This window comes from Fusarium verticillioides, chromosome 1 (genome assembly GCF_000149555.1).
Source record: "Fusarium verticillioides 7600 chromosome 1, whole genome shotgun sequence".
In the NCBI taxonomy this organism is placed as follows: Eukaryota; Fungi; Ascomycota; class Sordariomycetes; order Hypocreales; family Nectriaceae; genus Fusarium; species Fusarium verticillioides.
Genome location: NC_031675.1, coordinates 2,858,342 through 2,872,307, shown reverse-complemented (window position 1 = coordinate 2,872,307; position 13,966 = coordinate 2,858,342). Strand labels below are relative to the sequence as shown.

The window sequence follows — 13,966 nt, the reverse complement described above, 5'->3', positions numbered from 1 at the left end:
GAAGCCTGAGATATCTTCAGAAACTTTGGGTTAGAAGAAAGTGGGGCGCAGCTCAGACCATCCATGCCCAGCGTGTCCACTGTAAGTAGCGGTGCTGCCTTCCATTCTTTCCATGCGGCGTAAGCGTGCCATTGGCCATGACGAAACATGAAGTGGCTCTCGCCTTGGGGTATTCAAACTGATCCGGTACCTTTAGTACCTTGGGCTCAACCTTGACCTTTATATAATCGTTCCTTGGCTGGTCCTCACATTCACTGTTGCCTCCCCAGGCTGTGTCGTAGGAGTTGTATATGAACTCAAGGTCGGCACCCCACTCTCCAAGTCCGAAGACCCCGACTATCTCTTGTTCTTCCGCAAAACAACCTCAACCACCCCATCCCACACAGTTCAGGACATAGAACGACTCCGTGATGCCTCCTCCACCACCGCCTCCTCCACCACCGCCTCCTCCTCCTCCGCCGCCTGGTGCCATGGGTGGTCCTCCTCCGCCTCCTCCACCTCCTCCAGGAGGTCTTCCTGCCCGTCCGCCTGCTGGGGCAGGCAACAGAGTATGTTTCTTTACTGCATACCTTTGTCCGTCGTTATAGTTACCTTGACGGAATCTGACAGCTCTCCAGGGCGCACTTCTATCAGATATCCACAAAGGCAAAGCTCTCAAAAAAGCTGTTACCAATGACCGTTCAGCGCCTCAAGTTGGAAATACATCAAATTCGTCGGCAGCTCTGCCTGTTGGCGGCGCACCTCCTGTCCCCGCCCTGGGTGGTGCTCCTAAGCCCCCAGGAGGTCTGGCACCACCGGTCCCAGGAGGACGAGCGAGGAGTAATAGTGATCAAGGATCTCGCGATTCGACGGCAGGCATGGATGCCGCGCCGCAGCTGGGTGGTCTTTTCGCTGGTGGAATGCCCAAATTGAAAAAGAGCAGGGGAGGCATTGACACAGGCGCAAATGCTGATTCTTCATATCGATCGGATCCTGAATCTACTACCTCAGCACCCAAACCTCCAGTCGGCTCCGCACCAAGGCCTCCTTCAGCAGTTGCGCCAGCAATCCCTGGGCGAGGACCTCCAGTACCGCCTCCGGGAGGAGCAGCAAACTTGAGAAAGACCACACCAGTGGGATCCAAGCCTCCCCCTCCTCCTATTGGAAAGAAGCCACCTCCCCTGCCGACGTCAAGAAAGCCTTCGTCAATGTCTCTGCCACCATCCGCGCCCTCGCCATCTTCAGCGCCTCCTGCTCCACCACCACCTCCGCCTCCTCCATCAAACAGTGCATCCGCTCCTGCCGCTCCTCCTCCTCCTCCGCCTTCAGCGGCACCTCCTCTGCCGAGTCAATCACCAGCTTCACGATCTTCAGTGCCGCCTCCTCCACCCCCTCCGCCTGCAGCATCACATTCGACACCATCACTCGCTGCAGTAGCTGCCATTCGCGCCGCTGGTCAAGCATCTCCAAGCGCGGCGCCTCCTCCTCCACCCCCACCTTCTGGATCAGTACCAGCACCTCCAAGCGCACCTTCGCCACCGCCACCAACGACACGCTCTCGAGGTTCATCCCTTCGTCAGTCCATGTTGGATCCAAGTATGTTCACCTTGACAGCCAATGGAGCAAAATCCCCAAGCCCGAAGCACTCACCAGCGCAAACGCCCGGTATTAGTGGTGGGGTTCGTATTGTGATCAACGACTCTAGGTGGCAATTCAAGGATGAAGGTTTGTTCCCGAAACCCAGGGACTTCGTAGGTGGAACAAGAAAATATAGGGCAGGAAGAGGCAGCAGTGTACCGCTGGATTTGAGTGTTCTGTGAGTATCGTACACCTTGGGCTCACAGAGTTGTGCTCTCTATCAAAGAGTTTGATGATCAAGCTATGCTATTCATGATGAGGTGAGCATTATGCGGTTATCAAACAGATAGGATATTCGAGATAAATATGACTCAACATATCACGCAGTATAGGGTGGTCGATGAGATTTAGTGTCTTTATCGTGAAATAATGCTGCTCATGAGTTGAATCTATTGAATCATTTTCTTCATGCTGCGGTATGGTACAGTCGAGTTACATACTCGTAGGTAGTGTACATATATAGATAACCATCTCAAATTTACATAGACTTGAGGTAGTTGGTTTCCTTGATCTTGGCCCTTCTCTCCTTTCGCATGGCCTTCTTAAGTTCCTCTCGCTTTTGCGCGGCCTCAATGTTATGTTCGACTCCTCGATTCTCCTCTCCGAGGATATTAATAGACTGGCGTTGAAGAGGAATCTTAGGGGCCAGAGCCTCAAGATTACCCTCAGCCAACAGCTTGGCCTCGAGGGTCTTTTGACGCTTGGCTGCCAGTTTTCTTTGCTTCTTTGACTTGGCTTTAGTGTCGTTAGCGATGTCTTGCCTTGTGGTAAGATATCAGGCATAAAACATACAGAATTCGTCGCCAGCATCGGCATCCGCCGAATCGGCACTCTTCTTCAAGACTTCCAAGCAAGACCACAGCCATTCTGGGTACTCATCATCATTCTTTGCGACAGGGTCCTGCCCACCCTTTTTATAGTTTAAGCCATTAAGAACAGTTCCAGGTGCACATGATGATCGTGCAGCAGGGACATCCTTCTGTGCCTCACCGAGCGCTGTAACGGGAGTCGAAAGTTGAGGTTCGGCGGAACGGAAAGTTGTCGTTGTCGAAAACTGTCGAAGAATCGGCTGCGAGCGCCGCAAGGAGGTGGCGCGCAGACACCGAGTGCAGAACATTATGATTGCTGGTGGTGGGTTGGTGGGAGATGAAATGTAACGAGGCTCGAAGTTCTGGAGAAATTTTGGACGACCAGTTGGTGGAGAGCCAATGAGAGGTGATGGAAGATGTAAAATGTCAGCCTCGCGCCCAATTGAAAGCCTCCAAATTGTTGAACTACGATCAATATGCATTGGCTCTCACAGTTGCAATTGTGCAGTTTCCTTAGAGTTTCTTTTAACTCGTTTCTTCCTGATATATACAATTCATACAAGGTCAGATGATTGCTTCACCCATTTTTGGTGAGCCGAGACACTCAAATCATGATATCTAGACCATAATTCCCTCTCATCTAAACATCACATCTATGCAATCCCTTCCCAACTCAGTTTCTGGTTTAGTTAAAGGCTTACGATGAGAATCTGCCGTGGTTGAGCTTGGCAATCTTGTCGCTAGTGTGAACTTTGGCAGCGAGATCAAGCTCTTGATCCTTCTGGTCAACATAGTTTTGTTGCAGGAACTTGGTGCCCTTGATCTTGTTCGTCTTCAGCAATTGCAAATACCTCTCTATTCTCCAAAGTCAGTAAGAGCTTAAAGCCTACTCTCAGCGGCCCTCGGGAAAAGCTCCAGTTCGAAGCAAACTAACCTCGGAGGTGGCCGCAGTTCTCCAAGTGATTGACACCCTCTCGAACGTAGCACTTGTTGAGCTCCTCTCCAACAAGACGAGTCATCATGGCTCCAACCCATTGCTCTCGGATGAGGGCATCCTCGGCAGCCTTGAAGGCTTTAGTATCATCGTAATCGACGCCATTGAATGTAGGAGGAACGGTGGGCTTCTGAGCCTTAAACTGCTCGGACTCGGGAGTAGGCATGGTGATTCTGAGGCTGTCTTTTTGCCTTATGAGTAGATTATAGAATTGTAGCGAAGGACAGCGCGCAAGGCTAACAACGGGACTCAGTCGATAGGTATCGGCAACTTGGTATGTCCGAGTAGGTAGCTTGAAGCTCAACCTAGGTGAATTGAATGTCCAATAATAAGCGACCTGAATTCTCAGGCAAGGTAAGACCCACAAGTCTATCGACCACCTTCCCTGTCAGTCCGAAGGTCCTCACCGCCCACAGGAGCCCCACCATTCTGACGGCAGGAAAAAAAAAAAGTGAGAAAAAAAAGTAGATCCAAGCACCAGCATAAAAGTCTGCTTTCTCCATTCGCCCTTCCCGTTTTTATTCCTGCTCATTCTCTCCGACTAAACATTCACCCTTTCCCTACCACCTCTTACCCCCTTCTACCTTAATACATAATTACAATGGCTAAGACAAAGACAAAGGAGAGCAAGGCCAAGGTTGCTGAGCCTCTCAGCACCGTCAAGGCCGGAGGTATCACCAAGCCTTCCAAGTCGTCCAAGTCTAAGTCCAAGGAGCTTGCTAAGGCTGCTGCCAAGAAGGTCACCAAGGAGAAGGACACCAAGAAGAGCAAGAAGAAGATTGAGCCCGAATCTTCTTCCGAGTCCGAGTCTGAGTCTGAGAGCGAGTCTGAGGCTTCCGACTCCGATTCCGACTCTTCTTCCTCTGAGGAGGAGAAGAAGGTTACTAAGAAGACTGTCTCCAAGCCCAAGGCCAAGGCTGCTGAGTCCTCATCTGAATCTGAGTCCGACTCCGGCTCAGACTCCGATAGCGACTCCGATAGCGAGTCTGAGGATGAGAAGCCCAAGGCTAAGGCTGCCAAGACCAACGGTACTGCTAAGGCCGCCGCTCCCGCCAAAAAGGCTGAGTCTTCTGACTCATCCGACTCTGAGTCTGGCTCCGGTTCCGACTCTGACTCCGACTCTGACTCTGACGACGAGAGCGAGGAGGAGAAGCCCAAGACTAAGGCTACCGAGAAGGCTGCCGAGAAGGTTCGTACACCCAAACTCTATCTACTGAAGCTACTTCTTACTAACTCCATACATAGAAGGCCGATTCTTCTGACAACTCCGACTCCGACGATTCTGAGGATGACTCCGATGACAGTGACAGCAGCGACTCTGATGAGGAGGCTGGCGCCAAGATTGAAAAGACCGAGGAGGCTCCCTCCAAGAAGCGCAAGGCTGAGGATGATGGCGATGCGGATGCCAAGAAGACAAAGACTGACGAGCCTACTACCCTCTTCGCCGGTAGCCTAAGCTGGTCCATCGACGACAATGCCCTCTACGAGGCTTTCAAGCACATTGAGGGTCTTGCCAACGCCCGCGTCATGACCGAGAAGGGTACTGGTCGTAGCCGTGGCTTCGGCTATGTCGACTTCAACGATGCTGCCTCTTGCACCAAGGCCTACGAGACCATGCAAGGTGTTGAACTCGAAGGCCGTGCCATCAACCTCGACTATGCCAACGCTCGTCCTGCTGATGCTAACCCTCAGTCTCGCGCTGCCGATCGTGCCCAGCGTCATGGTGACACTGTCAGCCCTGAGAGCGATACCCTCTTCGTCGGTAACCTTCCTTTCGATGTCGATCAGGACACCGTCCGTGAGTTCTTCAGCGAGGTCGCTGAGGTGGCCAGCGTTCGCCTGCCTACCGATCCGTAAGTAGCAATGTTCACTCTACCTCCGCGCTCCTGTTACTAACTACCAACAGTGATAGCGGTAACCTCAAGGGCTTCGGTTATGTCAGCTTCAACTCGGTCGAGGATGCCAAGAAGGTCTTCGAGGCCAAGAACGGTGCCCCTATTGGCAACGGACGTATGTCCCGTAGCGTCCGCCTGGACTATGCCAGCAGCAGGCCTCAGCAGGGTGGCGGCGGCGGCTTTGGTGGTGGTCGTGGAGGTGGTCGCGGCGGCGGCCGTGGTGGCTTCGGAGGCCGTGGAGGTGGTCGCGGTGGCGGTGGTGGTCGCGGCCGTGGTGGCGGTCGTGGTGGTAGCTTCGGCACTGGTGCTAACCGCACTCCTACCACTTTCTCTGGCTCCAAGATTTCTTTCGATTAAGCGTGGGTTGATGCACAACAGTTGCGAACTGAGGGCTTCTGGCGGGTTTACCAATAAGTGGGCTTTTGTGGGCTGTCGATTCAACACAAGACAAAACTCCTTCATGGAGTAGTGGGCTTTGAGAATACGCATCACACGCGTAAAGCAGTTATAGACCTGGGGGCTATTACACTTGAGGGACCGTGGGCTCGTGGCATCTTCATAAAGCACCTTCCTGGTGGCTTTGGCTCTTTGATCAAGCCCTTTCTCAAGGCAGACACCACGTGGGCTTCTGAGGGATTTGTTGACCACCCTTTGGGAAGAGGCTCCCTATGTCTTCCAGACATTGTGGAGTGGACCAAGTCGGTTCTTGCGAACGCTCTTGAGGGGCCCTGGGGGCTTTTCGAAAAGATACGACCATGCCTATGCCTAACCTCAGCACCAGTTGACGACGATCTCCTGCCTTGACGACTAAACCATCTTGATTTCTTATGCCATGTACACTGTTTCATCGTTTGATGGTGAGTATACCACTGCCGTTATTCTTTCGATTTATGTAACAACGGGATGGTGCACATCTCGATTGTAGGGGCGCAATAAAAGTTCAATTATGTTTCTCTCAACGACGTCACAGGGGTCTTTCCATGAGTGAATGTATCTAAAGTATAAGATAGCTTAGTGAATATTTCGCATCTGGATGGTATTGTCTTGGAATCATATGTTCCCGTCTTTACATATGACCCGGGACAGAACGCTTAACTAGAGGCATGGGTCCATCTTGGATCAGGTATAGCACATGGATAGAAAGTTCATTCATAACATACATACTGGTGCTGCCGGCACACTGTACTGTTGCAGAATTTCGGATGTAGCTGCTGCCATTCAAAACGCGCTGTCCATAAATTGATGTTCAGCGCGTGATGGCTGTGTCACATAAGCCGCGAATCACACGGATGGTGGGGACGGAGTGACCAGTCTCGACAAACACTATAGTACTTACGCGTGAGCATGTAAACATGATTGTTGAACACTGGTAATCAAGGCGCATTTGATGGGAAAGTTGAAAAGAATATCATGGAGATCAGTCTTGAGAGTCAGCTGCTAGGTAGGTGAGGTTCGGTGAGGTGTGAAGCTACAGTACGTGCCTTACATTCATTCATATACTGACTTGGTAAGTTAGTAGTAGTACTAAGGTATCCCCAGGTGATACATGATGCGTGTTGATCCAGGGCTCCAGTTCCGATGTTATTTAAAAGCTAGAGATAACGCACCCATAACAGACTGTAATAATTAACAGGTTCAAGTTTCGCTGGACTGGGCTGCCGTGTTGTATTAAGACGCTAACTGGATAATTGTTACGCCATAACTTTCAAGGCTCACTGGGAACAAATGGCCAAGGGTATTGCTCCATGATTCTTTGTTTCACGCATGATGCAGATCCATGAAAGTCGACAGGTCTATGAGCCCAGAGCTTGGTCAACGGTCTTTAATTATCCACGTCAGTACAGGATATCATAAGAGGTATCGAAAGACTCCCTTACATATTGAAACATAGTCAAGCCGAATAAAGCAAATACTCCTCGGCACATTTAAGAACATGTACAGGCTGGAGGATACCTAGCGCCTGTCAGCCTCAACCCCCTTTCCTCTTCCAGTTGCCTGCGATTCTCTTTACGGTGAAATTTCTTTTGGGTCGAGTGTGAGCTTATTTGGGTGATCTAAACCCCACCTTGTACTCATGACCGTAGGTAATGTTCCTACTGCGTGCTCAGATGTAAGGCGGGGGCTGATGTACAGATACTCGTATAGAGGTGCTTCACCGCTCTCGCATCTACCTACAGATATACAGTGCGCAACAAGAAAAGCGTTATCGTTAGAGCATACTATTACACTAAATGAGCAGGTAGGGTACACGTTTCGCATGTCGCTGTTTCATGGCTACCTTAGTATACACCATCAGTCCGCACTGTCTCCCCACCCGCGCCACAAGTACCGTTACTTAGTTGTTATCACTGGGCAGCAAGATGTGCTCTCGTGCCTGTAACAAAGAAACATTCGCTCTTGACTGTACTTTACCAACGGTTTTTCCAGCCCCGACTTCGCTGGCCAAGAACTCGATACTTACTTTCTATCTTTTTTATACCCTCACTTCGTACTTCATCTTTCTTTCTTGTGCTTCGCCATCTTTTAACTTTTCGGCAGCCTCCTGAATAACACCACCTCATATCCAAGAGATAAGCGAAGTTGCACTGCTGATCTACCTAGTTAGCATATTGAGTCCCGTGTCTTCTTGTACTCCGCCTCGGACCTTGAATACCGTGTGTCCCAACAACTCAACTTTCAACAAACTTCGATCTTATCATCGTGAGAAGAGGCAAAATGGACGGAGAAGCAAACCAAAGTTGGCAAGGAAATAGGATGTCTCCAAATGGAGCGAGATCGAGTCCTGGACTTCCCTCTCAGAGACGTCACGATGGTAAGTCCCACCCCGTAGGTCAAACTTTCCAAACTTGTATGTTAACTTTTCTAGAAACTTGGGTAGAAGTAGCATCACAGCCCTCATCTTCCTCCCTGTCCAGTATCGGCGATGAGATTGTTACTACCGGCCTGCGCGTCGGAAATCCATATGTGCGCCGACGACGATTACAGCAATCAGCACGATCGCTCCCTCAACAGCAGACTGCTATTCATAATGTGAACGCGGCCGACTTGAGTAGCCAGGAGGAATACGACGAGAGCGATAGCGAAGATGATCGCCTACTTACCAGCTCGACCGAGAACGCTCAGCCTGAGGAGGAGGCGGATATGGATTCAGAGGCTGAGTCGGATGGTGATAACGTCACCGCGCTCGGACGTGCGTCCGATCAACCTACAGAGCGTATCTTTCGACCTCAGCCAAATGCCTTCACTCATCCATCCACCCAACGAAGAGACTCGGCTCCAGTCATCCCAAGCGCTCATCCTCCTCATCCTCATAATGGTCTTACACGGCCATCCTTTACCCAACGATCGCAGACACGGCCCCACCGTGCGGGCCCAAGCTTCATGTCCCCGGCTGTTCGTGAAGAGAACGACGCGGCTCTTCGTGCATCTCTCACTACTCTTCTTTCCTGCGCGCATGCTGCTAGAGGTCTGCCCAAGTCAAAGGATGAAGTAGAGGCCCAGAGGACCGCCAACGCAGGTGTAGGTCCCAGCAGTCAACCCATGGAACTCCGACTTGTACCGGAGTCAGAGCTGTCGACAGAGCCGAGACGAGCCCAGCGACCTGCGGGCCCATCTCCACCCCACAAACGGGGCTCCCCCGCAAGATCCCCTTCACGAACCTCTGAAAGAGGCAAGCACGGCTCCGGATCGCCGACGGTCTCACGGGCTACTAAGAAAAAGAAGGTTTCCCAGATCGAAGAGCCAACCAGCATCTCACCAACCCTTCTCACATGGGTTGTCAGCGCTGGAGTTGTCGTGCTTGTATCTGTGGTGGGGTTTGGTGCTGGTTATGTTATTGGTCGTGAGGTCGGCAAGCAAGAGGCGCTGGCTGCCAGCGTTGGAAGTGTCAACGAAACGGCATCCTGCGGCCAAGAAGTAATTCGATCTTCGGGCAGTGGGCTTCGTAAACTTCGATGGGGTGCTGTCGGAAAGAGCATCGTTGCCTAGAAGACATGATTCTCTGCATGGCTTCTGTCGTTTTGGTGACAAGTGTAGAAGATACTTCACGAGGGTTGCGAGATTTGTTGGGAGTTGGAGTTTGTAAGATGTTCTTGACGGTTGTGGTTGCGACATAAGTAACACAGCGGACCTAACAAGACAATGTTCGCGTTTATATTACCTGACGGCGGCTCACTACTAATGTTTAGGCGAATTCGAGCATTAATGCAATTTACGTGCATTTATGGGGATACATGAAGAATTTGATATGCCTTTTGCTCACTCACATATTTTATTGCCTGGCGAGTCTGTGTTTGCTCTTGGTAGATACTCTGATACTCTGATACTCTGATTGCAGGCGTCGGTAATATTCCCCTCATGATTTTCACGGTTTATAGTTTAGGGCACAGGAATACAAAAACATTTTGAATCATATTACCCAGACTCCCTAGGAAGAGCCTCGATTTTGTACAGCACAGTATTGCTAACCACCACATAGTCAGAATTTGTCGGCCAACGCCGCGTCTTGTTGGCCTCGTAGACAGTTCAACGAGTTAACGATAGTAGAAATTTGTACGGGCAGCTCTTCTACAGCCATAATAAGGGGCACGGTGACAGATGAGTTTGGCCTCAAGACGAAACAGACCCTATCGAATTGATAGTTCACTATTGTATTGACAATGCCCTAACATGGTAGGCATTTCACGTCTTCTGAATCGCGCGAACATTTTTTGACACTGATGAGATTTGTGGTTTCGCAACCGGTATCGGGGCCATGCCGTGCAGTCTGTAGAGCCGTCGATAGAGAAAACTGCACAAAAATCTCAAACCCGCTGTTTTTTATCCTCAGATGCCGACCATTCTCACAGACCTCGTCCGGGCCTTGACGTCAATTCGGCGCCGGCCGGGACGGATAGGCCCCGGTGATTGGGACTATGCTTGACCGTTCCGTCTCACGAATACGGAAGGGAGTCGGGCGACGTTTTACTTCTTCATATAAGATGAGCCCCGCGAGCGTCAGCCCATCTTAAGCGGGGCTTCATAGGCGAGGTGGTTTCTGTGATCGGGGTGATCCGGGGCTGGGAACAAACATGATGTGTTTTTTTTTTAAAATGTTAATTGCGGCGACTTCAGGAGTAGCTTCTGAGTGTTTGGTAGCATTTCCGGTGGTATCGTGACCTCGAAAGTTGTCAAACAAACGTGTACATCACAACAGTCTCTTAGGAGTGGCCCTTGAATTGAGCAACTTTTCTAAATCAATGGCTATCTGTGCTTCCAATTGAGATCATAGAACATGCAGGACTTTGTGAGCCCTTTCAAATTTTGAATCGTATCTACTGTCGCAAGAATTCCATCAGCCATTAGGTAGCAGATCAGCATGTGAATACTGATACGCCCCTTGATCCGTATGTTCTCATCCTGGACACGTCAAGAGCCATTGACCAATAAACAATATGGTCTTATTCATCGAGGACCCTGGAAATGATTCGAGAATCGTCACATTAAATAGCCGGGTAGTTCACGGCTGATCAAGAGTCGGGTTCTTATTCGGACCATAGCAATGAAGCCAATCAGAAACTCCGTGATCCAATTCATCGGACCATTTTGAGAGTTCAGTCTTTCAGTACAAGGGGCAGAGAGGAAAGGGCCGCGAAGTAGGGGAATTGGTACACAAGGGAGAAAATAACATTTTCTACATCCAAAACCTCACTTGATAATGGTGTTTGACCGTCATTGAGTTATTGCCGAAGGAGGATAAAAATACAGATTGGGGGCTTATTAATTACTAGTAAACGTACTATGTATGTACATACATATTAGGCACTACGTAAGCGATCAATGCAAAACAAGTAAATACTTCTATTGGCAAGCAGATAAGAATGCGAAAAAGGAGGGATGGAGGGGCTCAAGATCTGGCACCACAAAGTGTATGCGAATACGAATCCGCAACTACGAGCCAATCATATCACACCCTTTCGCAACGGAACGCATGATGCCCCATTATTTTCAGGAACCGTCCATGGGCCACATCGGGTTCCGTTTTGTAGGGCAGCAGGAGTGCTGTAAACCGTGAACCACACAGGGGGCGAGGCAATTCTACGGGCTTAATCTCGACGGAGCCCAGGCGGTGTACCGTGCTGTTGGCTGTTTTTGCTCGGCAGGTGTGTGGGGTCTCTTCTACCAGCTAAGACACCCCCCGGTCCGAAAAAAAGACGTCGGGGTCTGTCGCAATTACATATCAGTTAATCTCCTTCGCCATCATTCCCTTTCATTTTCCAGTCAGTCTCTTCTTTCTACGACTCGCCATTGGGATTTCTTGTGCTTCCTGGCGCCGAGGACGATATTTTCTTCTTTACTTCTTTCTAGTAATTCCATCCTTCGAAACGGAACGAAAACCCTGATATCCTCCTTACGAAACCCAATCATGGGTCTCCTCCAAGAACTTGCGAGCCACCCGCTCGCACAACAATATCAGGAGCTTCCCCTGGCCCAGCAAATTGGAATTGGCTTTGGAGCTTTCGTAGTTCTCTCTGTCGTTCTCAATGTACTCAACCAGCTACTCTTCAAGAACCGCAATGAACCACCCCTGGTCTTCCACTGGTTCCCCTTCGTTGGAAGCACTATCACATACGGAATGGACCCCCCTAAATTCTTCAGGGAGAACCGTGCCAAGGTACGTTCGAGGAGCCCAAAAATCTAGGATTGGAGACGAGTCTTGGACGCACAAGGCGCCAGAAAGCCAAGACTATCATGCTAGAAAACAATGCACGACTAAACGCTGACTTGACGCCAGCATGGTGATGTCTTCACCTTTGTCCTCCTCGGAAAGAAAACCACTGTCGCTGTTGGCCCCACTGGAAACGACTTCATCCTCAACGGAAAGCTCAAGGATGTATCTGCCGAGGAGATTTACACTGTTCTCACTACTCCTGTCTTCGGCAAGGATGTCGTGTATGATTGCCCCAATGCCAAACTCATGGAGCAGAAGAAGGTTAGAAACGAGAATTCGATCCTTGCGTAGCAAACATGCTGATAGAAATGCTTTTAGTTCATGAAAATCGCCCTCACGACCGAAGCCTTCCGATCATATGTGCCTATTATCTCCTCCGAGGTTCGCGATTACTTCAAGAAGAGCCCCGATTTCAAGGGCAAGTCCGGTATTGTCGACATTCCCAAGAAAATGGCCGAGATCACTATCTTCACTGCCTCGCATGCCCTCCAAGGCAGCGTTATCCGTAACAAGTTTGACGAGTCTCTGGCCGCTCTCTACCACGATCTCGACATGGGTTTCACTCCCATCAACTTTATGCTTCACTGGGCTCCTCTGCCCTGGAACCGCAAGCGCGATCACGCCCAGCGCACTGTTGCCAAGATCTATATGGACACCATTAAGGAGCGACGCGCTAAGGACAACGATGACACCGAGCACGATATGATGAAGCATCTCATGAACTCTACTTACAAGAACGGCACCCCTGTCCCTGATCACGAGGTCGCCCACATGATGATTGCTCTTCTCATGGCTGGCCAGCACTCTTCTTCTTCTACCAGCTCTTGGATTATGCTCCGTCTCGCTCAGTACCCTCACATCATGGAAGAGCTGTACCAAGAGCAGGTTAGAGAGCTCGGTGCTGATTTGCCTCCCCTGACTTACGACGACCTTGCCAAGCTGCCCCTCAACCAGGCCATTATCAAGGAGACTCTCCGCCTTCACGCTCCTATTCACTCCATCATGCGCGCCGTCAAGTCTCCCATGCCTGTTCCTGGAACCAAGTACACCATCCCGACCTCGCACACTCTTCTCGCCGCTCCTGGTGTCAGCGCTACCGACTCGGCCTACTTCCCCAACCCCGATGAGTGGGATCCTCACCGATGGGAGGCCGACTCTCCCAACTTCCCCAGAATGGCTAACCGTGGCGATGACGAAGAGAAGATCGACTACGGCTACGGTCTTGTCAGCAAGGGTTCTGCCTCTCCTTATCTGCCCTTTGGTGCTGGTCGTCACCGATGCATTGGCGAGCACTTTGCCAACGCCCAGCTTCAGACAATTGTTGCTGAGGTTGTGCGTGAGTTCAAGTTCCGCAATGTGGATGGCGGCAACACTCTGATCGACACCGACTACGCCTCGCTTTTCTCACGACCCTTGGAGCCCGCCAACATCCACTGGGAAAGACGACAGCAGTAGAATTGGCCCCAAATAATGATGAGACAACACGAAATAAGTTGTATACATGCGGCAAACGCAATGGGCATGCTCGGGAGTTGAGTGTTTTGTAATGGCTGGCCTGGTTTTTCCAAAAATAAGTCAATTGTCATGCCATGCCAGCAAAGATCTGGCGATAGAATCTATAAATCTTTTAATAAGCAACGATTAAATTATGAATCAACACGATTTTCTGCGTCTTTTTCTCTCACTGTGATGAACTGATGGCTAGGCAAGCCAATCTCATGGGGGCATACCAAGTCGGAAGTTGGCATTTTGACCCCACCAAGCCCATGACGACTGTGCTGCATTCATACCAGTCTGAGTCTGAGAAGTAGCTTTGTTATTCTGTAATGAGACTGGCGACACGTCTTTCAGCAGCATTATCGCCAGCTCTGTTTCTGCTCTTTATGAATTCTTTTTTATTGCGAAGATTCACTTGGGAAGCAACTGTTTATCAATACCACCT

General features: G+C 50.3%; 6 protein-coding genes across 7 annotated transcripts; 4 read left to right on the top strand and 2 right to left on the bottom strand.

Moving 5' to 3' along the window:
* The first annotated feature begins 196 nt into the window (after positions 1–196).
* On the top strand, positions 197–2,126 carry FVEG_01118 (hypothetical protein). The gene is made up of 2 exons (XM_018887909.1): positions 197–548; positions 618–2,126. Exons 1-2 carry the CDS (start codon positions 411–413, stop codon positions 1,797–1,799), a joined length of 1,320 nt encoding a protein of 439 aa, XP_018743727.1. The 5' UTR covers positions 197–410; the 3' UTR covers positions 1,800–2,126.
* FVEG_01119 (hypothetical protein) lies at positions 2,096–2,908 on the bottom strand (the record flags this gene model as incomplete). Its single annotated transcript, XM_018887910.1, has 2 exons — positions 2,096–2,352; positions 2,410–2,908. The coding sequence occupies 2 exons, from the start codon at positions 2,906–2,908 to the stop codon at positions 2,096–2,098; spliced, it is 756 nt and encodes a 251-aa protein (XP_018743728.1).
* Positions 2,909–3,123: 215 nt separating this feature from the next.
* FVEG_01120 (NADH dehydrogenase) lies at positions 3,124–3,586 on the bottom strand (the record flags this gene model as incomplete). Its single annotated transcript, XM_018887911.1, has 2 exons — positions 3,124–3,281; positions 3,361–3,586. The coding sequence occupies 2 exons, from the start codon at positions 3,584–3,586 to the stop codon at positions 3,124–3,126; spliced, it is 384 nt and encodes a 127-aa protein (XP_018743729.1).
* Positions 3,587–3,901: 315 nt separating this feature from the next.
* Positions 3,902–6,612, top strand: FVEG_01121 (nucleolin). 2 transcript variants are annotated; one of them, XM_018887913.1, is made up of 4 exons: positions 3,921–4,609; positions 4,666–5,273; positions 5,327–6,172; positions 6,241–6,274. In XM_018887913.1, the coding sequence occupies exons 1-3, from the start codon at positions 4,022–4,024 to the stop codon at positions 5,670–5,672; spliced, it is 1,542 nt and encodes a 513-aa protein (XP_018743731.1). In that variant the 5' UTR covers positions 3,921–4,021; the 3' UTR covers positions 5,673–6,172; positions 6,241–6,274. The 2 variants fall into 2 exon arrangements, with proteins under 2 accessions (XP_018743730.1, XP_018743731.1); XM_018887912.1 differs by having other exon boundaries at positions 3,902–4,609; positions 5,327–6,612.
* A 1,085-nt stretch (positions 6,613–7,697) lies between these two features.
* On the top strand, positions 7,698–9,796 carry FVEG_01122 (hypothetical protein). Its single transcript, XM_018887914.1, has 2 exons — positions 7,698–8,127; positions 8,182–9,796. Exons 1-2 carry the CDS (start codon positions 8,031–8,033, stop codon positions 9,300–9,302), a joined length of 1,218 nt encoding a protein of 405 aa, XP_018743732.1. The 5' UTR covers positions 7,698–8,030; the 3' UTR covers positions 9,303–9,796.
* A 1,724-nt stretch (positions 9,797–11,520) lies between these two features.
* On the top strand, positions 11,521–13,694 carry FVEG_01123 (eburicol 14-alpha-demethylase). The gene is made up of 3 exons (XM_018887915.1): positions 11,521–11,967; positions 12,088–12,285; positions 12,343–13,694. The coding sequence occupies exons 1-3, from the start codon at positions 11,719–11,721 to the stop codon at positions 13,477–13,479; spliced, it is 1,584 nt and encodes a 527-aa protein (XP_018743733.1). The 5' UTR covers positions 11,521–11,718; the 3' UTR covers positions 13,480–13,694.
* The last annotated feature ends 272 nt before the right edge of the window (positions 13,695–13,966 follow it).